Source organism: Helicoverpa zea, chromosome 18, assembly GCF_022581195.2.
Source record: "Helicoverpa zea isolate HzStark_Cry1AcR chromosome 18, ilHelZeax1.1, whole genome shotgun sequence".
Taxonomy (NCBI): Eukaryota; Metazoa; Arthropoda; class Insecta; order Lepidoptera; family Noctuidae; genus Helicoverpa; species Helicoverpa zea.
In genome coordinates, this window is record NC_061469.1 from 897392 (window position 1) to 924178 (window position 26787).

Below are 26787 nucleotides of genomic sequence, written 5' to 3' on the forward strand. Positions count from 1 at the left end.
GCCCAAGAGGCTTATTTAAATCGAATTTTACTACCATAGACAATGAGCATGATGAATTATATAGTTCAAAATTATGATGTAATTCTAATTAAAATGGCAATACATTTGTGACCGACAGGATATCAAAAATATTTTTTTAACAAGGCAATCTAATTGATAGCCATTTTGAAGAGCCTTTTGTTGGTGTTTTGTGAATGTTTTCAACTCAATTTTCTAATAATTCTATGTTATGATAGTGTTTTCGAGACACGAATCTCATTATTATGATTAAGATTTAAATAAGTACACTTTAAATAACAGTGGTGTTTGTTTGGTGAAGGCGCATTGTGAAAAAAAACCGGAAAGAAGGACTGCCGTATATCAGATTTGTAAAAAAAAAACTCTTAAATTATAGACAGTTATTGTGACAGTGGAACGATTTATTTCAACGGATATTGTTAATAAATTTAGTTCAATAGTTGAAACGGCCGTTAATATTTACGTCGCGTGTTTTGTTCGCTACGTAAAATTTAGATCGCCACAAGATGGCGGCCGTCGGATGCCCGCTCCGCCAAAACCCGCTCGCGGGGCCCGATGTGTCATCGGGTTGCGAGAGCTTCGGTGACATGCTGTAAACCGGCGTCTCGCACCGCGGCCGAATTTACCGGCCGCATACGGCGAGGTTCCATTTCATAAAATGGAATTTCGCTCGAGGCGCCAAAATGCGATGGGTGTTGACATAAGTGCAATACCGTACCGTTACTCAGGCGGCAGTACGTAAAAATCATTGACAAAAATGTGTGAGCCGGACGACGTCGGCAATGAAGTGTGGAAGCGATGGTTTCTGGAGGCGATACACAAGATACGCTCGCAGAAACAGAGGCCCAGTGTGGAGCGCATCTGTCACGCGATCAGACAGCATCATAACTACCACGAAGATGTTGTAGCGGAGCGGCTGGAGCTGGCCGTGCGCGAGGGAGCCGTGCTCAAGGTGTACAACAAGGGCCAGAGCTCTTACAAGGATCCTGGGGGGTTGCAGAACAAGGTTTTGCGGATCTCGCAGGATGTGGACCTCTCTAGGGCCGTCGCGAAGGCAGTGCGCGAGTTAGGTGAGCGCGGTGGTTCTACGTTAAAGACTATTGAAAGACATTTGCACCAAGCGTACCAAGTCACTGTGGAAAAAGAGGTAGATGTGCGCGCAGTGTTGAGGGCCGCCGTGAAGCGCGCGGTGGCGCGGGGCCTGCTGTCCATCCAGGCGGGGGCCTACAAGGCGACGGAGAGGCCGCTCACCACCTCATCAGACCGCAGTTCTAAGCAGCGGTCTAAGAGCTCACAGGACTCCCCTGAAAAGGTCAGTGCTAATGAACATAACACTTTGTCATAGTTTGTTTACTTGTCAGGTACAACATACATTGACTGAAAAACTTTTACATAATGAATTTGATGTGTTTGTAAACATTGTACAAACAATAACATGATAATCAGCTACTACACAGTATATACTTTATTTTCTATTCTAATAGAATTCATGTTTGTACTATTTATGTGTTGTAAATTATTGTAATTGTTGAATTGTGCAATTTTTTGACATTCTATATTAACATTGTTTTTTTAAAGTTACATTATGAAATGCTTGAAATCATTGAATAACTTTATATGAAAAACATCTAATTTCCTAGATGAAAGATCAGTAGTTTCTATAATTGAAGTAACTAAATGAAAAGACAGATAATTATATTGTGAAACTTTAATGACTACTGTGTTAAGACTGCTAGCTATAATTAATTTTATTGTCATGTAATTGCATGATTAGCTTGTTTCACAAACTCTTCACTGTTCAGATAATATCATATTTTGATCTGCAGCAACATAACACTCATACAATGAATAATTAAGAAAAAAATATTAAGAATAAAGTTGTTCTTTGTTCACCAGATCATGTTAAAAAATTAGTAATAAGAATAGAATATAAAAAATGTAAGGCAATAAAGTTATGAGGAATTCTGACAAACAGTTTGGTTCAATAATAAGGCTATCGACCCAGCTATTACTGTTCAAGGCCAGTGTTGCTCATTTGGGGCAAAAAAGGTTCCATCTTTACAATACAAAGCATATTATAGAGCTTAGCATTCAGCATTTAATTGATGTGCCTTATAAATTCATTATTTGTCTTATATTGTATGTTTCTTTAATTAAAACATATCAATTGTTTTATGACAATATCATAATTTATCAGATAAATTCCAGGATTTTTGACTGACTTAAATTTAAATCAAATTATTTATTAAAATTCTCTTTAATTACTAAATAATTTGTATAACTGATTCTTACGTTAAATTAAATATTGATCATTGATCTTTTTTTTCTATAGTGAAGAAAATCAACATTTTCGCCTTTACCAAAATGTTAGTCATATTGTGAAGATGAAGTGGTTAAAATGTGTTCTGATGACTCACAGTTACTAGACTGAATGAAAAATTACAAATCTGTTTAGTTTTTTACAAATAAATCTCAGATACTCACACAATGTGTCATTCCATAATGCATACTTGAACACCTTGACCTAGTTTTCAGTTTTTCTCATTTTTTCTACGAATGTATGAGGTCCTAAGTAAAACAATAGTAGGTCTGTAAGAGCAGATCAAAACAGAACACTGCCTTGACCTTTGTGAGTTCTATTTATAGGAAAACAGGGATCACCCTTGTGCAATTATTGCAGTTAGAGCAGATGTGTACTTTTGTCTAAAGTTTGGTTTAATTTAATAATTTGATGAAAAAATAAGCTTAAAATATACTTATTACTTCACACAAAATTGGTTTAGTAGGCAGAAAATAGCAATGAAATTTTCAAAATTTGTTTCAGAAATCAAGTCCAGGTGGAGTGCCTGTGTGCAGCGAGTGCCTTGGAACTGATGCTAGGAATAGGGTGGGGGCTGTGGAGTCCCTCATCTGCTGCCAGCAGTGCAAGTCCTACGCTCATCCCACGTGCCTCAACCTACTCGATCAGATCACATTACCTGTTGTTAAGGTGACAAGCATTTTTAAAAATTCATCTGATCAGTAGAACCTGATTCAGGATAAATGCTATTGTTGCCATAATTATTATGTATAATGTATGTTGTATTGTGATGCAGTCGGTGCGGTGGTCGTGCAGCGCGTGCGCGTGGTGCTCGGTGTGCGGGGCGCGCGGCGCGGGCTGGGCGGGGCGCTGCTCGGCCTGCGCCCGCGCCGCGCACCCGCGCTGCGCGGCGCCGCCCTGGCGCTGCGCCCACTGCCAGCGCGCGCCCGCCTCCAAGAGGTCAGTACCGCGCCCCGGCCTGCCGTGTTAGCGTCACGCCTGCTCTACTCACTGTGCGCCTCTGCTCCCCAGATCGTCGGCAGCGGGGACGCCGCGCGGCCGCAAGCCGCGGACGCCGGCGCGGCAGCCGGAGTCGGAGGACGAGCCGTCCGACGGTAACGCCCCGCCGCGGCCCACGCGCCCCCCGCCCGAACAGAGAATGTCGAGAGAGAAACAAAAGTTTTTCAGATTTTCCGCGTTCAATCTAGTGAAGCGGCGCCGGCGCCGCTCATCGTCCGGCTCGTGGGAGGGGTGGGGCGGGGTGCGCGTGACGCGCGTGCAGCGCCTCGAGCTGCGCCTCGAGCGACGCCCCGCCTCGCCCCGCGCCTCGCCCCGCGCCTCGCCCCGCGCCTCGCCCCGCACCGCCTCGCCCGGCGCCTCCTCGGACCGCTCGTCGGCCGCGGGGCTGGCGTCACCTCCCGACCCCGATTCGGCCGCGTCTGCCTCGGACTCGGCCGCCGAGCCCGCCTCTTCCAGCGACAGCGAGGAGCCGCCCGCGCCCGCCTATGTGTCCACTGTGTTCGAACGTTTAGCTGCCGACTCCGGCCCTGGTGGTGTTTGGGGTTTCGCCGCCGAAGCGCAAAAACAAAAACAATTGGAAGTCGAGCCCGTGAATCATAAGCATCTCGAAATAGAAGCTCAGAAATTGAAAAGACTGGAAATTGGAGCTCACGAGCATAGACGGCTAGAATTCGAACCGAGAAAGCAGAAGAGGCCCGATGTCGAACCGCAAAAAATTAAAAGACTGGAAGCCGATTCTAAACCGAGAAGAACCGAGTGCGACACCAAATCGCGAAGGCTCGAAGTGGAACCTATTCAGAAAAGACTAGAGCCCGATCCGCCGCGGCCAGAGCCCGAGAGACATCACATAGCGCGGCGGCGCAGCCGGTGCGGGGAGCGGCTGCTGACGACGCTGTTCGACGGGCTGTCGGAGTTCTACTCGGTGCGGTCGGCGTCGCGCTCGGCGTCGCGGCCGCGGGCGGCGCGGTCGGCGTCCCGCGCGGGCTCGGAGGCGCGCACGGTGCTGAAGGAGACGCGCAGCACGTTCCGGCGCTACCAGGCGTCGCTGCGGCCCGGGCCCGGGCCCGGGCGGGCGGGCGGCCCGCCGGCGCTGTCGGCGTCGCAGCTGGTTAGGACGGCGGCGGCGCACAAGCCCCGCGCGGGCGCGGCCGACGCCGACAAACTGTACCGCGGCGTCGCGCTGGCGGGCCGGCAGGCGGGCGGCAGGCCGGCCACCGATCAGACGGGTAAGGTCGGTTCGTGAGGTGCGGTGAAAGTGTCTGGTGGATCTGACCGTCTCGCTCGCTCTGATGGCTGGCCGGCGCTGCGTCCTCGTTTCTCTCGCGAAGCTCTGTTCGGGTCGGGTGAGTGAGCCGCGCTCTGCTGTTAGCTTCTCGTTCGGACCCCGAGCGCCGGTGACAACACATTTGTTACTCGGGTTTCGGCAGTATCCACACATGCACTTTCGCTCGCGCCTCTGCAGGCGGCAGTCGCGAGCACTCGCGCGGCCGCTCACCCAGCGCGGGTACTCGGGATATGTTGCTTCCTTATGCATTACTTGCCGTACTCCCTAATCTCTACTGTTTACTGTCATTTTTATTTAGGTTATGGTGTTATCATCTGAAGTCATTTTACTGTCATTAATGATTTTGTAACCCATTTACCAGGTATTTTCTAACATTTCATTATTTCATTTAACTTTTCTTCTTGATCATTAATTTACGACTTCCACAGAAATCAAGGAAGATGTTGTAATTCATTTATCTTGTGATTTTTGTGGAATTCGAGCGCGTGTGCAGTAAAGTTGATATTTGGACGGTAGTAGCAATGTCAGGTTGGTTTTGCAGAGGGCAAGCGATTGCCGGCCGGCGTGACGGAGGGCGACGCGGAGCTGTTCAACGCGGCGCTGTCGGCGGCGGGCGCGGAGGGCGGCGCGGCGCTGGTGCCGGCGGGGGCGGGCGCTGCGCTGGTGCCGGCGGGGGCGGGCGCTGCGCCCCCGGGGGCTGACGCGCCGGCCGCCGCGGCCGCGCCGCCGCGCTGTCCGTCCGCCATAGAGTTTGGCCAGTGGGAGATCGCCACCTGGTACTCTAGCCCCTTCCCACAGGAATATGCCAGGTCATTTTATACAATATTAGTAGATTCATATGACAATAGTCAGTGACTTTGTTTATAACTTATCAAGATATTCTCTCTGTTCCAGGCTTCCTAAACTGTTCCTGTGTGAATTTTGTCTGAAATACGCGAAGAGTCGGGCGGTGCTGTTCCGTCACCTGGACAAGTGTCTGTGGCGACATCCACCCGCGACGGAGATCTATCGCTGCGGCGATATATCCGTCTTCGAAGTGGACGGCAACGCCAACAAGATCTACTGTCAGAACCTCTGCTTGCTTGCCAAACTGTTCCTCGATCATAAAACACTGTACTACGACGTTGAGCCTTTCCTATTCTATGTGCTGACGAAAAATGACAGCAAAGGATGTCATCTAGTCGGCTACTTCTCCAAAGAAAAACATTGTCAGCAGAAATATAATGTTTCCTGTATTATGACGATGCCGCAGTACCAGAGGCAAGGCTACGGGAGGTTTCTCATCCATTTTAGTGAGTGGTGGAATCTTTATTACATACTTAAAGGATTCATTGTCATTTTCTTGTGGCTGATTTTCCCAAAATATGTTTTAACGTACTCTTCTTTCTTCTCAGGTTATTTACTATCGAAAGAAGAAGGACAACCTGGCACACCGGAAAAACCTTTGTCAGATCTTGGCAGAGTGTCATACCATGCATATTGGAAGTCTGTAATCCTTGAATATCTGTATGACCACAAAGATAAACCATTTACATTCGAAGACATCGCTCACACGACGGGGATGCATATGAACGACATCGCGGTAACGTTTCAGTTGCTCGGTTTCATTCGACACATTCCCAACGATGAGACGACCAAATTAGGACTTTGCATAGACTGGAATAAAGTTGATAACCATATGAACAAAGTAAAGAGCAAACCTCGGCTGGAGATCGATCCTGAGTGTCTGAGGTGGACTCCTCTACTAGCGCCCACTGTAAATCCGTTCAGATCGCCAGAGGAAGCTTCCGGCGACCAGGAGACTGAGAACGATGACGCCGAGTGCAAGACTGAGAGCGAGGACACCGCCACCGAGTGTGAAACTCCCGCGCCCAAAGACGAACCCGCAGTCAAAGCCAACGCGGACAGCGAGACTCCCGAGCCTCCTGTCGAAGTCACGTCATCCGGCAGGAGACGGACGAGACCGCTCAAGTACAGCGAAACTACGTACCAGACCACTCCCACTCTCGCGGACGGTACGCGGAAGAGAAGACGAGATGTAAGCAGAAAGATTTCCGAAAATAACCTGGAAGAAGAGAAGAATAAAGAGGAAGAAACCCCTCGTAGACAGAGAAGTAAAAGCGTAGCAAGAAGATCATCCAGAGTAATACAGAATGACGTCACTGAAGAGCCGACATCCAGGAATAGGAGACAGAGTGTCAAGGAACCAGCTTATGCCTCTGACAGTCAGGAGAGTCAAGAGAGTATAGATATGGAAGCCATCACCCCAACAGCTATCTCTGTCAAACCTAAGACCAAAAGAAAAATGACGTGGAGAGGGCGCGGCAGGAAGCGACAAAAGGTTAATAAGACTGCGAGGACCTCATCGCCGGCATCCAAGAAAGCTAAACTTGACGATTCTAAGGAACAAGCCAATGACTATAAAACTGACGACTCAATGGAGCCTAGCAGCACTGCGCCTGTTGACGAAAATAATAGATCTCCTAAGGACAAACTTGAGGATAAAACTCAGGAGAAAAGCAAGAACTCTGACGCGAGTTCCGAAGATTCATCAGGCGAAGCTGATGACGAGATGGACGTTGAGGAAGGCGAGGAGAGGAAGGTCGTCAGCAGCAAGCCGGCGTCTCCTCGACATATTGAAGAGAACAGCACGGACCATCATACTAGTGACATGGAACTTGACAGTATACACATGGATTCGCCGAAATCCATCGCCGAGAAAGACCAAGTTATTAAAGAGGCTAGTGATAAACCTGATGATGCTCCCACTGACAGTAAAACTGAAGAGTCCCAAGCCAAACCTGAGGAAGAAACAGTAACGAAGGATGATCAGACTGAGGAAAATAAATTAGCTGAACCTAGAAATGGTGAAATGAAGTCTCCTGCAAAACCAGCACTGGAAGATAAGGAAACTATCATAATATCTGAATCTGACGATAACAATAGTCAGAGCTGTCCACTACCGTCACCTAAACCTAACTCAGTGGCTCCTGTACAACAGAACAATGAGAACAAACCAAAGGAGGTCGAGGAGAAAGATAGTCCATCTAAAGTGATACCTGTAGTGTCGACAGAGAACGCACACATTGTACTAGATCCCAGTGCTAGTGTACAGGATGAAGTGAATACCAAAAAGTCATCAGTCGACCTCATTGTACCGAAAGTGCATCAAATTGAGACCATCGTTGTGGAAGGCGAGGCCGACAACACAAACACTCCGCACGCTGACCTATCACCAAAGAAGATGGACGCCTCGGTGATTAACGAATCGCCTAAACCTAGAAGATCACCAGATAGTATGAACATTGAGGCAATGGGTGACCAGAAACAATGCGAGGTTAGAAAGGAGACCGTAATACAGCATCAGAACACAGACGAAGCTAAAAATGCTGATAAGAAATTGTCACCAAATAAAATAGATATTATTCAAAATTTAGATAATACTCAAAGAGATATATCTAGTATGAAGAAGCCGGACCCCGTCAAAATAGATAGTTTTACTGAAATTGATAGTAGAAATAAATTACCTAATCCTATTGTGAGCAGGGAAAGCGAGATGCCGTTTCGCAACGACCTACTTAACACTAGAAAGGATGAAATTATAATTACAGCTAGAAACGTCATAGAACAGACATCAATGCAAAACTTTCAAAATCCAGTGAGTAATTCTATGACGATTCAGCAGATTAACACAGCTCAGCATTCGTACCTGAATCACCGAGCGAATGTTAGCAAAGAGTCACAGGCGGTTCAAACTGATAAAATTCTTGTCAAACCTAGTGAACAGAACCGCGTTATAAACAACACTCTCGACTCTGCGCCTGTTATAAGTAAAAGTACTACCAAATTGGAAGTGCCGCATCCTATATCTTCCCCAGTAATTAACCCAGTTATACCAAAAGTGCCCAATGTGACTGACATCAATTTTTTACCTCGATGTCAGAGCGCTAACGCGGCCGTAAGTATGGGATTAGATAGAACAGATTTAGAAGCTAGTTTCGGCAACAGCGCTCTTCAAAACTCTTTGACTGGATCAATGAGCATAGTCCAAACTAATTCACAAGACTGCAAAAATGATCCTAATTTAAAACCGAGAGAAAAGAGTAAACTTCGCGACGTTCGAGTTAACTCTGCTCATAGCAAGCTAGAGAAAACTGACAAGAAAACCAAGAATGACACGCCGAGAAGTACGCCCGAACCTAAGATGTTTTTTCCCGACCAAAACCCAAACTCTAGGAAACCAGAGACGTCAGTCCCTATAAACGTGATAAACTCCGTGCCGGTCACGAGTAAAGTGGACACTAAGACTAACGAAGCACCGAAAAAGCAAGATTTTTTTAAGAAAGAGAAGTCAAACACTTCTAAATGTGACTCAAAGAACCAGTCTGTGAAACATGACAAGAGTTGTACGGCTCAGCTGAACCTGAAAGCCGATCAGAATGAACTAAACAAAATGCTGCCCAAATTCAAGTATGATAATGAACTAGTGCCTAAGGCGGACTACGCTATGAACCAAATTCCCAACTACCACACGACGCACGGACAGTACCAGTGGCCGCCCTGGGATCCCACGCGGATACAGGGCACTTGGGAACATAATAGATTTTTAGATATGAAGAATATAGTTAGTGATAAAAACTATTTAGATAAGCATCAAGGGTTCAACCTGCCTCACTTAGATCAAGTACAAAAGTCGCCGCAAAAATTGCTACCGAAATATGACCAGAAGGACTTCCATAATATAGCTTACAACGCCTTGAGCAGTAGTTTATACGCAACGACTCAGTTGCCGCACTTTAAGGAGACTAAGACGCCGACCTCTAAGGCGGAATGTTCACAGAAGAATGACTGCAAGCCCTCAAAACAGTCAAAAACAACGACAGCTTGTCAGACGCAGTGCGAGCCGAAGAAGTCTCAGTCGCAGAACACGGCGGAGCAGATGAAGCAGATGATGCAGAGACAGGTGAACAAGCAGCAAGAGGTGGCGACCAGCTGCGCCGAGTACCGGCAACAGAGTTCACAGGTGTTGACTTCTCCTAGTTGCAAGACGCCGTTCAATCAGAACGGTCCTTGCGGCCAGGAGAAGGAGATTGAGAAGAAGTCTCGGCAACAGAAGAAGGAGGAGGCCCCTAAGGATACTAATAAGGAGGAGTTATGCGAGGCCGTGAGCCCCGCTCTGCAGTCGATGGGGGTGTACACTCCGGACTCGACGAGCAACTCCGTGCACTCGGTGCAGTACCCCGCCTGCGAGCTGGACGTGAGCCAGCTGGGACTGGAGTCGCCCACCAGCATCGGGTCGGACCTGGCGTCTCCGTGCTCCATGATGCACATGCACCCCGCGCCCAGTCCGCAGTACTCCTCTATACACATCCCGTCCATCATGAGCCAGCCTAATCAGCCGCCTAAGCAGCAGAAGATTAATAATAGGAATAGGTAAGTGAACTGACAATACATTTTCACATAGTAAAAAATACATGTCCAATCTCTAACTTAATCATTGCAATATTATCTTAACCAATTTTAAATATAATATTTTCGTTATATCAAACTCTTCTGGTAGATAGGCTGTTACATACTGACTCCTTTTGCAAAAGCTGTTTGTGCAACTTTATAGAGCAGATTTCGCAAATATCAGTTAACATCTATCTGAGGATTTTTTTTTTCTATGTGAATAGAAAATGTATATTCGTTCTTAATACGTATTATTGTCTTGTGCCGTCCTTATAATTGTGTAATAAGAAGCAAGTGTAACTGTTACTAAAGTTCGGCCATTCAGAGAATGCGTTCCTGACACGTCGCGATTGAACTGACGACGTAATAACATTCATTGATTATTGATATAATAATGTTGTTTTAATGCTCCTCAATTGTTAAAACGGTAAACAACCAGCAAAAATATTTTTATCGTAACTGCAACGCCATTGCAAAGTTACGTCGTCAGTTCAATCGCGACGTGTCAGGAACGCATTCTCTGAATGGCCGAACTATAATGTATGTTTGTGTTGCACAGAGGCAGCGCCGGCGCGGAGGGCAAGGCGGCGCGGGGCGCGCACACGCCGCCCGCGCCGCCGCCGCGCCACCGCGCCACGCCGCCCATCCAGCCGCATTGTTAGTATATTGCATCTTAAATCTAATGCTGGCAATACACGGACCGCCCGAATCAGTTGTAACTGCTCGAGCGGTTCGTGTATGTGCGTCCATAGAACTCTGCAGGTCGATGTGCGGTCGATAGCTTAAAGCTGTCGCCCCTGACTGCTTCGAGCGATCCGTGTATAGCTGGCCTATGTTCTTCGACAACATTATACTTCGGCCGTTCAGAGAATGCGTTCCTGACACCTATCAGTTAGTCACGACTAGTGATGGGCACAACATAACACTGAGTTCGTTACCGTTCCTTCAAAATGAACCGCCGCATTATTTTAAGATTATTTTCGTTTTAAATTGGCGGAATCATTTGTTTTATATTTTAGTTATTTAAGTGGAAACCAAAAAAAGGTAATATTCATATAATAAAATTGTTTTATTTATTCTTTGTTACAAGTACATTGAATTGAATGTGCGAACAGAATATTAATCAGACTCCGATTTGCTTGAGGAGGTGGTGTCTTCATCATCATCTTCGCCTACATGTATAATTATATTATTATCAATAACAGAATCAATCCTGATATCTCGGTCTAACAAAAGCCGGGTAATCAAATAAAAACAGATCGAAAACACTTGAAAAACGTGGTCTATGCGCACGAAACGACAACGGACGACTGTTTTAGCGTCACAAAATGGCGGCCCATAACGCCATTTGGGGTTACCATTTTTAATCTAAGTATAAAAATGCGGTTTGGTCATAGTTTTATTTTTATATTTCATAAAAGTTATAATTAAGTCTTATAGTCCATTATTTTCCAATTCTTAAAAAGAAAATCAAAACGTATTATTTTATATTATAACTGTATAAGAACAGATTACGATACTTGCCTGTTATTTTTAGCACAGCACTACAAAATATAAACCGCTGACATAACCTTGTAATAGCGCAGTATAGATTTAGAAAAATATTGTTTACCAAGTTATTTGACACTCAGTTTGGCACAAAATTATAACATTCATTGATTATTGATATAATAATGTTGTTTTAATGCTCCTCAATTGTTAAAACGGTAAACAACCAGCAAAAATATTTTTATCGTAACTGCAACGCCATTGCAAAGTTACGTCGTCAGTTCAATCGCGACGTGTCAGGAACGCATTCTCTGAATGGCCGAACTATAACGTCCGTTTTTCTTTAAAGAACGTAGTTTGAAAATGGACCGTGAAAATTCTTTGCAAACGATTATTTTATAAAAACCTGACGTTTATGTTGTCAGTGAACAGGAGCCTAAGTAGCTTTTTGTTCCTGTTTACTTACACAGATATTTAAAACCACTTCCAATTTGGGGTTCAGGGATTATGAAAACGTTGTTACTCTTTTTGCCCATTTACTTTTAGAATTAATATTTTAAACACTTTCTTTTTCATTTTGTTTTCTCCTTTAACCCTCCATTTTCTAATAATTTGATTTATGACTTGTTTTATTATGTTTTACTTCCCTATATTAAAACGTAAAACTCTTGCTATGATAAATGTAGCGAGTTTTTTGGACGCAGCGGCGGGCGGCGCGGTGATGCAGGGCGGGTCGGGCGGCTACCAGGGCGGCTACCTGAGCTTCCAGCAGCAGCAGCAGTACCAGGCTGGCTGGCCGCCGAGCTGCTCGCTTGCTAAGCTGCAGCAGATGGCTGAGGCGCCACAGCATCATCCGCCGCATCAGGTAATGTGACGAGCATGGTTCAGCTCATGTCAAACTGCCCCTCCGAATTTTGTTATTAGTTACTATGCAATAATCAAAATGTTATAAAAACACATACAGTGTCAGGCATAAAAAAAGAGATAAGTTGTCAGTAAGCACTGTTTTTGTAAGAAAAACTTTCTATAAAAACAAGTTTTTATTCTATTCAAATACATAATTGGGCCACACATATACAATTCCAAAAAGTTTGATATAAGTATTGAAATTGTAACTAAATAACTGTGTTAAGGAGGTCAGGTATACAGTTGCTCCATGTAAAACACTCAGCTATATCAGGCTACCTCTATAACCTCAAAATAGTTGTGAAAGGGCTAGGCCAGATGACTAAAAGTATCTGTTTCTCACAGTATGGTCAGCAGTCGAGCACTCCGCCGGCGGCGCCGAGCGGGCACTACCACGCCGCCGCCAAGTACTACCCGCCCCACAACCAGCTCGACTCGCCGCGCAACACCAGGAATACCTCAAGTTAGTATCACATCTATACTAGTATAATAAGGAGGAAACATTTTTTATTTGTAACGGCTCCGAAACTAGTGAACAGATCAGAAAATTTGTTCACTGTTGGTGAGGTACGCTATATAAAAGGCTGTATTTAATTTTAGTTAGTAAATATGTTTCCCCGTGACGCGGGTAATACCGCGGGAGATTAAGCTTCATCCACATCGTAGAAGTTAAGAAGTAAACTTACTACACAATACATACAAAAACATGGTATTCAGGAGTTTTTAATTCTCATATTTTGCATAATTCTCATCTGTTTTATAAACAAGAAAAGGACTGAAAAGATATGCTTAGGTTATGGCATGGTTCCACAGTCGGTACGCTCTGTAGCTTCCGTCTTCTAAGAACATGCAACAGTAACATGAGGATCTCCTAACTAGATTTCATCTTCAATATAATATAATGTAATCTTTGTGGGATCCTTATGACATTTCTTAATTTTTTTTCCTACTAAGATTTTTTATGTTTTTAAGTTATAGAGTTGCTTTTACATTTATAATAATGGTTTGGTTTGTACAACTGGCGTTGCAGGCAACTTGAGCCCGATGCAGCACATGCAGATGGCACCGGGCTCGCGCATGTCGCCCAACCTGAACACGCACATCATCAGCCAGTACGGGCTCAACGGCTACCGCGTGCCGCCGCAGCAGCAGTTCAACAACCTGCAGATGATGAACGTGCAGCCCGCCGTGCAGTACGGCGCCGACCCGCGGGCGCAGCAGTCCAACGTGTACTACGGCTACATCAACCCGCCGCCGCCGCTCGCCATGCAGACGCTCAACTCCACCATGCGCCGGTAGCGACCGCACCGCTGCTAGTGCCCAGCCTTCGCGCTAACACATCTTATTATTATAGTTTTGTATCATATGTATGTAAGTCACGTTTTGTTTGAAGCCCAGTATCCGGTGAGCTGAATAAAAGTACAAAATTGCAGATAAAGTATTTAAATCTGTTTATAATAATAAAAATAAATACGTCACGGAAATGTAGCATAATTCTAGTGCAATAAATGTATGTACTCTGATAGTAATCCGCTTTGTTTTGTAACGTGATGATGAAGTATTGAGCCCTCTGAGAGAACTGTGATATCTGACGATTGGACAGTCCGAGGCGCGAGCTCGATTCGTAAATTAATATATTCTCGATTTCCAAAGAAACAATGTAATGTTAAGTCTTTGGTTATGCTGAACTAAGTGCAATGTTTTACTGATCGCAGATTGTACTTGAGATGTTAAGATTCGTTTGGAACTCTCGTATTTTATATGTATATGATGTTTATGTTTTGATGTATTTGTATGTCGCGACCGCGAGTCGCTTGTACAGTCGCCGTTGTGTAATTATAATTTTACCATAGGATCCTAGTTTGTCTGAATCTGTTCTAAGTGCCTCTCACGTCCCGTCTGTCTGCTTGACTTCCGTGTAACATATTGTAAATGTAATCGCTTTGGATTGTATCAAGGCTGTATACATATAGAGCTGATAAACTTAGTGTATTTGTAAGATACGGTTTTTAATTTGATCATTGTGATAGTGCACTGACTAGATAGAAGAGAGAGTGCAGGCCTCGGCCCCGTGACGACTTCCGTGGTTACTTACGTAAACAGGCCTAATGGACGGAGGTTTTTTATATTTTATATTCTTTTTACACAGTTAGTTTTAATGTTTTTATAATTGCGATGATAATTTTCTTTTAACGCTTCGCTTAAGGATTATGTTCGTGTTATCCCAGTAATTTATTGCCAAATGTTATTAACACTTACGGTTACTATAATTACGATTTAAGTATTTTTAGTTGTCGCGTTTAGTTCGGTCGTGTCGCACGTGTAGGTAGGTGCGGGCGGGCGTCGGTCGGTCGGTCGGTCGGTCGGTCGCTCGGACGCGTCGCCCGCCCCGACTTATTTGTAAGATCTGCTCCTCTAAGGTTATGAATGTTATTTGTTACTAATGTGTAGTATATAAAATATTGTAAATACAATAACAGTAAGAAACATGTAGCAGGTGTTATCACACAAAATATAATTTTGTGAAAATTTTGTAGTTTTATTTTTACATACCAAGTTTTTATGTTCACAAAGATGTATTGTTTACATGGTTAAATTATACAAAATTTATTGGTTGTCCAGTTTATTAGGATATAAGTTTTCAACATACACATTCAACAATCAAATATATTTATAAATACAAGAAAAATTGTATATATTATATACAATTATTTATTATTTTCAGTATGGCAACAAAGTTTTTTCAAATTAGAGAATAAATACTCCACTAGAATTCAATTTGTAATATCTAATAACATTAAAATTTGTCATTTACTTATCAACTATAAAATAATAATATCTTTACATTTTGAGTTCATCATAATTTTGGTAAAACGTGGTCCATTTGAATTTGAAATTCTGAATGAATAGTTTCAGGGACGAAACTGCGTGTTGTATGGCGACTATAAAATATAAAAGTACAAGCCATTCTTCTAGGTAGATTTTAGCATGGTCGACATGCTCTATGTACTTACATGAAAATATCTTTATATGAAAATCATCTGAATTTGGAAGAATCACAGATATAGCATTTGACAGAATACGTTTTGGATGCGACCTGCCGATTGCACGTGCCGCAGCGGCACCACATATGCACTTACATGAAATCATTTTGGATCGAAGCAGCAGCAGCAGTATTTGCAGTCGTAACAACGTATCGTAATAACAAATATTAGTTATTATAAATATAAATAATGAACACTGATGTTCCATGACTAATCCGCATTATTACCTAAATTAAATTTATGTTTATATAATTTTCTAACACATAACTTGTTTTGCATGGGCAAACATTCTACACAACAATAAACTACTAGATAAGCCTATCAAACATCACCCACAAACTTTGAGTACAAAATTTTAATACTCAAAGCTTATATTGCACACAATAGCAGCGTTTTACCTGAAATAAAACGCATATTAAATACTTACCTTATTTGAAGCTTACTAGTTTGAGATAGGCACCTACGTGTTTTCCGCTTTTATCTCTGTCCTTTTCTACCCCATATCTTGCATCTCTCTCGCACACCGACCAGTTTCACTCCCCACCAGGCAGGAGGCGACGAGTGTTCTCGGCGGCCACAGTTCGTCATTGAGTCGAAAACACCAGGCAGAAATTAAAATGTAAGCTTCAAATAAGGTAAGTATTTAATATGCGTTTTATTTCAGGTAAAACGCTGCTATTAAATTCTTGACCGTTATTTGAAGCTTACTAGTTTGAGACGTGTTTGTTATCGCCTGGTGGAAGTGGACGCCAATGTGAGCAAAAGCACAATGAAATTGTGTATGTAAATAGGTACTTAGGTACACGAGTAATCACATGTAAGTATGTGTATTGCGTCCTGGAATACTAATGTAATCAAAGTTAACTGGTACTGGTACTCAGCTACATCCTGTTAGACTGGAAGCCGACCCCAACATAGTTGGGAAAGGGGCTCGAAGGATGAGTAATAAAAATTAAAAGAGAGATGCAAGAACAAAAGCAAAAATTGATTTCATTTTCTAATAGTAATTAACAAAAACATTGCGATACTTCTTAATAACAGTAGTAACAAAAATATAGACATTAATCAGCTGGATTAATTAAATAATCGAGATAACTTGCTACTTCTATTTAGTGGGTATCTTTCCCTTCTGTAAAAATGGGCAAATGTATTGCCTGATCGCCAATTACCCTTTGCTAATATATCGTCCAAAGGTATATTGTCAACACAGATTTTGACGCTACCGCCGAGTGGAAGCTTCCTGGGGTTGTAGTTATTCCTGTCTCTTTTAACAATGTCTTAATCCACCCGCATCATCGTTCGGGTGCCTGCCTTTGGTTGGCCTCTAACGGATATAAATAAATTTAAGGAATTAGCCGATGTCCGTCTATCTTCTAACAAGGCTTTAGTCTTTCTGACCCAATACACTGGACTTAGATTTATATTTTCCTGATTATCCATCAAACAACAACCCGACTGCCTATGACTAGAACTGTCGGTCTTAGAGCCAAAGACTGGCCATAAGATTAAATTATCTTTGTTGTTTTTGAAATGTTCTGGGTCTATTGCAAGCAAGGAAAGATCATGGACTCGCCTTTCCGAAACAAGCTAGCAAAAGAAAGAGCAGCAGTGTGCCTGGAAGTTGCAAATGGATTATTCTCGTCTACGTTTACTGCACTTAAGTAGGTTACCAATTGGTCAATATTCCAGATACGACGGCTTCCCGGGGAACAGGTTTGCTCAGCGCTATTGATTTTAAAATGTGTCCGACTGGAACGTGTGAACCTAGCTCTAGAGTGGTTTCTGCATTGCATAGTGTAGCTATAACTGACTTGTGTAATAAAATAGTATTGTATGCTAGTTTATTTACTATGTGTAAGTCGGCTAAAAATTGGGTAAGTATAGGTCCAAATAGGGATTCAAGGATTCATAGGATCCAATTTCATACTTTTCGCCCCAATTTAACCATCGACTCCAAGCTGATTGATAAGTGTTGCGTGTGGATTGAAGAAGACTTCAGTCGGAGAGACTCCTTGTCCCTCCCCCCCCCCCATTTCCTTGACCTTGGCAGGGGGTATCCCCGTTGCTGTGTCTATCGGTTTCTGCTCGAGGTTCATCAGTGTGTAGGGTACTGCTAATGATCGGGACTTCAAATCTGCTCGCCAAAATACCAGGTGCCACCGAAGGAACTACTATGAGATTAACTCCCGTTCCTGAATTGAGATGACTGAGGACCTACGGTATAAGGTAAGGTGGCGGTAATACCCATGCTAGCGGGTAAGTCAAAACTTGAGAAAAATGCATCGTGGAACCCCGCTTTCGGGTCCTTCAGATCTAGGGGCACGTAGTACACAACTATGTGTCCCTGGGCTCGCTTCGAGGCAAATAGGTCCACTGCTGATACAAGATGCCACTCCGGTGGAGGTTTGTGTCGGGAGAGATGGTCTGCCTGACTGTTGAATAGGGCTGGTATATGATTCACGACGTGATAGATTTGATACAGCTCAAGATAACTGAATACTCTGTACGTCAAGTTCGGTAGGCTCCTTGATCGGGTGCCACCTTGATTTCTTAGATATGACACCACAGTCCCATTTCTGCATTGAAAAATGGCTGTTGATCTCTTTAGCAACTTGCCGTGATTTTCCAGTTAATACTGCAAGCATCTCTTTCAGATCGCAGTGAAAGCCTTTTTCTCTCTCGTTCCATGAACCCATTACGGGAGTTCCGTTCAGTTGTGCCCCCATCCTACATCGGAGGCGTCCGTGGTTATAAGGTGACAGGGAAGTGGCGAATGAATATCCAAGGTTTGGTGGCAGCTGACCAGCCACCACTTTAGATCTGCTAAGGTATCTGCTGGTAGGTTCAACATTGCTATACTCCATTCACCGAGCCGTGAGCCCACAATGTAACCAAAGAATGACACTTTTTCAAAATGGTGGGTATAACCCGACCGATGACAAAAACGTCACATTTTTATGTAAAATATTCTTAGTATCTGTGGTCTTCAATTAAGTAGGGTTCTATGTATGACAGTCAAGACTTCTAGGTTCATTTTAAATGTAAACGATTTACTACATATTTCATTAAAATTAAGAAAATAATTTACGGCATTTATTATATATATTTGATTTCAATTAAGTTTGAAAAGATTGCATAAGTTCCACAGACATCGTTCTAAAATATCATTTCTAATGTTGTCAGTATATTACTTTCGTAGTTATTTTTATAAAATATGATCATTACTTCAATCGTGACTTATAAGAACCCTTTTTATGGTTTGTTCACCGTTTGGCTCACGGTTCCATGAATAGGGTAGGTATAGATTGCTGTTCAACACTGCATTGAGGAAAGTGAGGAGAGCCCGGTAATGCAGTCTGCCGTATGGAACAACGAAAACTTGCGAAGTTTAAAAGTCCTATCAAGCTATGCAGGTCTTCTAAGTTTGTCGTGCTGTTTGTCACGTAGTGCGTTTTGTCATTATCTTGTTGATAATGCTTGCGATTTATTCACTTGCCATCCAAAACATGGTGCAAATGATCCCAAAGTAGGCAAATATATCTTGGTGAGCCACCAGAAAATCGAGATACACAATTATAAGTAACCCTTGAGTTTTCAAAGTTTGAGCCACCCAAATTGGTCACTGTGGCGAAGGTCTTGGGTGCCGTGCTTAAGCCAAATGGTAGGCACGTAATCTGAAGCAGTCTTCTTCTGTATACTAGTCGAAGAACATATCTGTGACCTTCGGCTACCGGAAGGTAGAAGTAAGCCTGGGCGAGATCCACTTGCACAGCCATTCGTCTTTCTGAAGAAACTCTAGCACCCGAAAAACATTTATTAAACTGAAGGGTTCCGTAATTATGAACTTGTTGAGAACCTTGAGATTGAGTATTGGACGGTTCTTTCCGTCGCCTTTTGGGCACAAGAAACATATTGGAAAGAAAGCTGGCAGAATTTGCAGCTATCAATAGAACTTTTTGTTTTATAATTTGGGATATGACGACATCCATCTCTTTGGACTCTCTGGTCAAATCTGGCATTATCTATCAAAGGTGGCTTTTGGCCAATGGTATGCGATACCCAGTTATTATTTTTAACAAGAAAGGCGGAGCTCCCATTTCTTTCCATTGGTCTTGATATAATGTTAGGCAACCCGCCTGGAAAGTCATAACTTACGTGCCTTGTTGGACGCATCAAAGTCCGCCTGCGGTCCTGGACGCTTTCTGTTTCCTCTGTTGGACATGGTTCCTATTGTAATTTACTCGTGATATCCCAAGGGAGCTTTTAGAGTTTTGCGTCACACGCCATTCAGCGTGAGTGTGATTACCATTTCCCTTCGAGGGAAGGTTATAATGGCGACTCTTCGAAAGTCGATCCAAAAAGCCACCCTGCGAGGGTAGATTGCAATGATGGTACGACCCGCAACATGCATGATTGGTACCCTGCGAGGGTCCGTGATAATGAGCCGACCCCTGCGGGGGATGGCTAGTATACTTACTGGTCCCTGCTTTGTAATGATGCTGCTACTCGCAACATGCAAGATTGGTACCCTGCGCGGGTCCGTGATAATGAACCGACCCCTGCGGGGGGTGGCTAGTATACTTACTGGTCCCTGCTTTGTAATGATGCTGCGACTCGCAAAATGCAAGATTGGTACCCTGCGCGGGTCCGTGATAATGAACCGACCCCTGCGGGGGGTGGCTAGTATACTTACTGGCAGTCCTAGGCGGAGCGTACCAAGTCTTTCAAGGCCGAAAACCATCACACGCCGTGATAATGAGCCGACCCCTACGGGGGGTGGCTAACAGACTTACTGGCAGTCCGAGGGGAGCGTACCAAGTCTTTCAAGGCCAAAAACCATCACACGCCGTGATAATGAGCCGACCCCCATGGGGGGTGGCTAACAGACTTACTGGCAGTCCGAGGGGAGCGTACCAAGTCTTTCAAGGCCGAAAAGCTTTCTTGACACCACCAGCCCTCTTCAAGTGCGGTAGTGACCAGTCCGAACTAAGGAGATGCTGGTTGGACCGCACCTCACACCATTCTATTTTGTCAAAAAGTTGAACGCCTTGCAGGATTGAACTAGGGCCACAGGTGCCTTAGGAACTTCGGGCTTGCTTTCTTTTCCATAGTCACGTGCACGGGCTGTGGTAGCTTTATTATTTACCGCATCCGTATTTGCTTTATAAGTCACTCATTCTGAAAACAAATTACTGAAAAAAAAAAGTACACGGAAGAAACTCGTGACAAAAAAAGGGGTAGATGTACAAAATATTAACACTTGATTTCGCAAAATCGAATATCGAACGGTAAAACCGTTAACAAATTGTATAAAATATTATAAACTCACCTGTGTTCTGCGAGAGCACTGAGTTTATTTTTCAACGAAATACTACAGCGGTTGGTTAGACCAACCTTCTCGGGCGGAAAACAAGACGCCAATGACGAACTGTGGCCGCCGAGAACACTCGTCGCCTCCTGCCTGGTGGGGAGTGAAACTGGTCGGTGTGCGAGAGAGATGCAAGATATGGGGTAGAAAAGGACAGAGATAAAAGCGGAAAACACGTAGGTGCCTATCTCAAACTAGTAAGCTTCAAATAACGGTCAAGAATTTAATACAAGTTTAAATAATCACAGAATCATTTTGTCCATCTTCCTCTGAGAAGATTTACAACCACCACATTTTCAAATGACTAAAAGTTATACATTTAAAATGAAAAACTCCAGTTGTCTTACCACAAAAACTTTTAAACATCAGTTTAAGACTGGTCTAAAAAATGTCAGATTATGACGTTGAAATAAGGTCCATTTTGTAGCCACATTTTTTTAGACAAGTCTGACAAGTCCTTGACACATGTTTAAGTTTTTTTAGTAAGACCACAGAAGTTTTATGTACATTTGAATATTACATTCATAACTTTTACAGACATTCTGTTCTATTAACTAGTTATCGAAAATCATCACAGTATATATTTTATGCTGGCATTCCATATCTTTACATCTTCAAATATTTATTACATAAAAAATGCTGTATAATTATTATGTCATTGATTTGATATTCCTGGGGCAAGTTGAAAAATCCAGGAGGTTCTCCTTTATAAAAAAATCACATATATTTTTTTGAATTTATCTTACAGGTTAAAATACTTTTAAAATAAGTCAAACTCATCACATTTATTCCAATGATTGTGCTACTATACAAATTAAAACAAAACAGATATAAGATTTTCTATAAAAATAATTTAATATTTGAACACATTCTTTTTAAGAGTACTTTTTAGAGTAATTTGGCTTTCAAATCAGGTCTCATAGTGTTTTGGGATAGATGAAGATATTAGTAAAAAAAATAAGTAAATAAGTACCAATTTGCAGGTGAAAAAGTCCCCATAGTTAAAAGATTACACTACTCCATTAAATATTTGTCATAGAGAATGCATATTGCTTATGGCAAATACAAAATCCCAATTCTATGTATTGAGATTTATGTACTACATAATATATTACTAGTAGGAGCTATAAGTCACACCTGTACATAGATGGGTACAGGTACGGGGGCTGTTGGCTTGCGGTCCAGGTGCACCCTATTCCGCATCAGCTTGAGACTGTTTTCTGTCACTTTCATGCAGCCTCGGACTAGCAGTCCTTCTAGTTTCGGACTGTGATTTGCTAGGGCCCTGAAATCATATAAAAAATAATAAGTTATAAATAAACATTTTATCTGGTACTCATGTTTTAAACATCAGAATGTCTATGAGGGGGCTGGTTGCCAGTTTACCATCTTTTACAAACAATAATGAGGTCAAACAAAATACAAAATAAATGCCCACTGTTTATTGGGCTTGACAGTGAAACTGTGGTATTCCAGCCTTTTGAAGATATAATGGTATAATATTAAAATAAAAATTAATATTTGTTGATACTAACTTTACACCTTTATCTGAGATTTCTGTACATCCACTAAGATTTAGAAGCTTCAATGATGTGCTGTACTTGGCAAGCGCATACAGGCACTTGTCCGAAACCTGCTTGTTCCCCTCTAGGTTTAAAGTTTTCAAATGTCGGAACTTCTTCACAAATATCAAAATGCAGCTCTCTGAGATTGAAATGCAGTAGGAAAGGTCTACGTCCTCCAGGGAGCACTGGTGTAGAGCGAGCGCCTCCATGGCCCCTGTCGTCAGCCACGCACATCGCGCCAATTTTAATGTTAGCAAGTTATTACAGTACAGTATGACTGGCTGGAGACATTTTGCAGACAAGTTCTTGCACTGACTCAAGTTTAAGTGAACTAATTTCTGGTTCCTCATTAACATTGGCATTAAATCATTGTCTGTGATAGATCCGCATCGACTCAAATTCAACACAGTCAGTCTAGTACAAGTAGTTGAGAGCACCTGAAAAAAATATTTGTTTTGATCATTCTTTCTAGCAGAATAAGGGTTAAATTACTACGAACAGATCACTTACATTAAACGTGTGCGGCGAAAATCCCTTGTTCATCAGTTTCAACGATTTTAGTTTAGCAAAGTACATATTTATGATTTGCAAGCAGGTTTTTGAAACACAACGAAAATTGAAACAGTCTTTAAGGCTTAAATTTGGTAAAACCTTTGATACTAATATGTCTTCCCAATATAGATCAAACAATTGTGTTTTCCTCTTCATGTTTGTTTTGTTTTTTTGTGAAAATTGATTTTAAAAGAAGTCGTAATTTCGTCAATAACACAGACTTCAGCTGACGATCAATCAAACACAAACTTGGCATAACATTATGATTTTCTCTTTCTTAAGTCATATTAAAGAAAGAGGCAGATATAATAAACGGACTATTTACGCTTGAGGATTTTTCTAATGACATTGACGTTCCTGAAGGGGACTGAAGTACGTTTTGATTTTACATTGGAATTACGAACACGAAGCGTTTAGTTTCTCAATCATATTAATCGCTTCCTATTCTAATGCATGCTAGTCTTCAGCCCCAAAGAGTACAAGCTAACTTCTTTAAATCAAATCTTTCAGAAATATATCCTGCCTAAAGATATAATAGAATAGAATAGAAACATTTATTTGTCATAAACATGTTATCGTAGAAAAAAAAATAATTCTCACTTGACGTACTTTCGCTTTAATGTTTATTTGTAAAGGTAGAATTCCGTGGGTCGCGGCTGACGCAGCCGCGCGCGGCCGACGACTGTCGTAGGCCGCGCGCGACAATAGTCAACATATCAAAATGTATGGCGCCGCTGCCGAGGTCCGCGACAGTCGCGCGCGGCCGACGAATTTCGTAAGCCGCGCGCGGCCGTACGCATCTCAACATGGTCTAGCGCTTAATAACATCTATTGGATCTTAGTAAAACCAGAATTGAATTGTTTTTTATTTAGTCGGCAAAACTTCCTTTTGTTTTCATTACAATACAAATGCTTTTGAATCAGTATTTGGTAGTATCCTTCTTCATTTCTACTTTTTAAAGATAGTGTCGATTGGTAATCTATTTTCATTATACAGCCACAGCAGCACGTCATCCTCCTCTTCTTCAAGGATATCAATTAGCACTTCGACTAGAGGGAACGGACGAACAAAATCGACTAATTTCAAGACAATGCCGCGCGCGGCTTACGAAATTCGTCGGCCGCGCGCGACTGTCGCGGACCTGGGCAGCGGTGCTATACATTTTCATATGTTGACTATTGTCGCGCGCGGCCGACGACTGTCGTAGGCCGCGCGCGGCTGCGTCAGCCGCGACCCACGCAATTCTACCTTAAACGTCTTGACTGCCTCGTTGGTCTAGTTGTCGCGTAATGCGACTGCTGTGCACAAGGTCTCAGGTTCGATTCTCGGGATTGGTCGAAATCGCTTTGTGGCTTTTAGAAACTTTCACAAAGCAACCCGCAGTATGGAAGTTGGCGGTGATATATTCCCGTGTCTGGGAGGGCATGTAAAGCCGTCCTCCCGAATGCTACTCAATAGTAGTCGTTACAATTCCACGTCAGAGGCCATCAGGTGGATTTGAGAAAACTCTGACACCAGGGTTTCCGAGGTGAATAAACCTGCAGCTCACTCAATAAGAAGAATAAATGTTAGGTAGTATTATGCAATTTTAACTTACTAGTTAATTCTGGCTTATTGCCATTTTTACAAAGCAGGCACGTGTGCTTTCAACAATAAACGAAATTGCATGTTAGATGGCGCGAAATAAGACGTTGTAGGTTGCCGTTTACAATGTAACGATGAAGGATCAACAAGACGCTGAAAGGGCACTAATTCCTAACCATTAGTGCAGCAAGCAGTTATTTGCGTACTGATATCTGATGATATACCATTTGCGGCGGGATGTGTTATGTGAATAGCTACACAGAATACATGGGTGCTTTGTGGTTTACGATGATGACCTGTCATTAGAATGATTTTTTTTTCAGTTATAGGATTAAAAAATATAAATCGTCTCTATTGTAAACTGTTTTACATGGTAAATGGTAGGTAATTTACATTCGTAAAGATATTGTCTTTATTCCCAGCCAGCCTGATTTTAAATATGGGTCTAGGCAGCTTGTTAATACCTACATTCCATTGGTTAAGGTAGTTAAAATAAAGGTAAACGATCTTGATATGACTTTTTACACAAATGCTTATTAAAAAATAAACTACTGCTTAAAACAAGGATTCAATTGATTAAGTGGCAATCATTATTTTGCCGCAATTTATTTTGAAGGTGAGTTTTTATATAAATAGTCATATATCATGATTATATATACCTTTTTTAAGTGCCTATAGTTAATAATCTAACTTCTAAATTAATTTTTGTTTGATCTTTTCTAAATTCGAAATCGATTATAATTTCTTAAGTTATCTTATCAAATCATCAGTGCGTCTAGGGCTAATACACAGGTAGAACTAGGTTCCTAGGTAACTATGTTTTCAGAAGATTTTTTTCTTAGTAAACGCTTATTGCCTTATTCATGAGATGTGGCGAGATTGCTGTAGTTCGCAGAACGCCGTGTCGGACCGCTTGTGCGTCAGATGAAGTTATGATTTATGAATTGTGCTGGTACAGACGAATCCTGTTAATCATGATCAGGCCCGCCGCTAGCTGTTTGTTCGCCCGCGTGCAAAACTGATTATGCCGCCCTACGACTACATACGTTTTGACAAAAGTATATAAGGGGGGGGGGGGGGGGCGAGCGGATCCAGGGGTCCGGACCCCCCCCGCCAATTCATATCCATCTTACTTGTCCAACAGAAAAAAATATGTACATGCACCGCTCTGATTGTAGAAAACCCACCTACTTTTGGATAAATAACTATTGCAATACATAACATACATTACACATAATGATTTTGATATTCTTCTCGGCATTCTAAAATCTCTCAATATTTCCCCTTCCACCCTAAGTTGGTTTGATTCTTATTTAAAAGGCCGTTCACAATATGTCCGCCTCGATAACCTAACCTCTGGCTGGTGCAATCTCACTGCGGGTGTACCTCAAGGTGGCGTTCTCTCTCCTCTCCTGTTTTCTATTTTCATTGACTCTGTCACAAAGGTCATTTCTTCCCACTTCCATCTCTATGCAGACGACTTGCAGCTTTACAGACATTTTCCCTGTGCTGATGCAGAAGCTGCCATTGCTGCCATGAATCGTGACCTGGATGCGATTGGTGATTGGGCGCAGTCTTTTGGACTGCAAATTAATCCCAGAAAGTCTCAGGCCATGATTATTGGTAGCAGATACATGCGTAGCAGGCTAGATATTGCGTCACTACCACCGCTTAGTTTAAATGGGGTTCAGATCGACTACACTAATACAGCGAAAAACCTAGGTGTTATTCTAGATTCTAACTTATCGTGGTCAGCTCAGGTCAATGAAGTTAGTCGCAAAGTTCACTACACTTTTCATACGCTAAAATGTCTTCAACACTTTTTGCCCTTAAAAACCAAAATTTCTCTTGCTCAGACTCTCATCCAACCTATTATAGATTACGCCGATGCCTGTTATCTGGATGCCACAGAGGAGCTTTTAAATAAACTTGAGCGCTTGCAAAATCTTTGTATTCGTTTTGTCTTCAATCTTAAAAAGTATGATCATGTTTCACAATTTCGCAAGGATCTCAAGTGGCTCCCTATTCGTCTTCGCAGGAACACTCGCATTTTGTGTCTTCTATTCAATATCCTCTTCAATCCTAAATCTCCTTCGTACCTGCGGGAACGTTTCTCCTTTCTCCGCTCACCTGATGCTTCCTGCAGGACTCATCTCAAATCCCTACTTAAAATCCCTTCCCACTCCACTGATTTCTATTCCTACTC

General features: G+C 42.6%; 2 protein-coding genes across 5 annotated transcripts; one reads left to right on the top strand and one right to left on the bottom strand.

The window, feature by feature from the left end:
- The first annotated feature begins 129 nt into the window (after positions 1 to 129).
- LOC124638858 (histone acetyltransferase KAT6B) lies at positions 130 to 14996 on the top strand. 4 transcript variants are annotated; one of them, XM_047175982.1, is made up of 11 exons: positions 130 to 1330; positions 2843 to 3007; positions 3114 to 3277; positions 3350 to 4563; positions 5164 to 5431; positions 5517 to 5914; positions 6017 to 10055; positions 10633 to 10730; positions 12248 to 12426; positions 12813 to 12930; positions 13489 to 14996. In XM_047175982.1, the coding sequence occupies exons 1-11, from the start codon at positions 776 to 778 to the stop codon at positions 13764 to 13766; spliced, it is 7476 nt and encodes a 2491-aa protein (XP_047031938.1). In that variant the 5' UTR covers positions 130 to 775; the 3' UTR covers positions 13767 to 14996. The 4 variants fall into 4 exon arrangements, with proteins under 4 accessions (XP_047031938.1, XP_047031939.1, XP_047031940.1 ...); XM_047175983.1 differs by having other exon boundaries at positions 12266 to 12426; XM_047175984.1 differs by having other exon boundaries at positions 12266 to 12426; positions 13498 to 14996.
- Positions 14997 to 15073: 77 nt separating this feature from the next.
- Positions 15074 to 23254, bottom strand: LOC124638861 (F-box/LRR-repeat protein 15). The gene is made up of 4 exons (XM_047175987.1): positions 22955 to 23254; positions 22415 to 22881; positions 21109 to 22164; positions 15074 to 15897 (listed from the first exon to the last, which is right to left on the bottom strand). Exons 1-3 carry the CDS (start codon positions 23150 to 23152, stop codon positions 22011 to 22013), a joined length of 819 nt encoding a protein of 272 aa, XP_047031943.1. The 5' UTR covers positions 23153 to 23254; the 3' UTR covers positions 15074 to 15897; positions 21109 to 22010.
- Between the last annotated feature and the right edge of the window lie 3533 nt (positions 23255 to 26787).

What these genes read in the sequence shown, in the direction of transcription:
- LOC124638858 (XM_047175982.1), top strand. Translation starts at nt 776, where the DNA reads ATGTGTGAGCCGGACGACGTCGGCAATGAAGTGTGGAAGCGATGGTTT. An exon ending in TTCCCACAGGAATATGCCAG is followed by an intron (nt 5,432 to 5,516) that starts GTCATTTTATAC and finishes TCTCTGTTCCAG; the next exon opens with GCTTCCTAAACTGTTCCTGT. An exon ending in CAACACCAGGAATACCTCAA is followed by an intron (nt 12,931 to 13,488) that starts GTTAGTATCACA and finishes TTTGTACAACTG; the next exon opens with GCGTTGCAGGCAACTTGAGC.
- LOC124638861 (XM_047175987.1), bottom strand. Translation starts at nt 23,152, where the DNA reads ATGAAGAGGAAAACACAATTGTTTGATCTATATTGGGAAGACATATTA. An exon ending in TTTCGCCGCACACGTTTAAT is followed by an intron (nt 22,882 to 22,954) that starts GTAAGTGATCTG and finishes TATTTTTTTCAG; the next exon opens with GTGCTCTCAACTACTTGTAC. An exon ending in ATCTCAGATAAAGGTGTAAA is followed by an intron (nt 22,165 to 22,414) that starts GTTAGTATCAAC and finishes ATATGATTTCAG; the next exon opens with GGCCCTAGCAAATCACAGTC.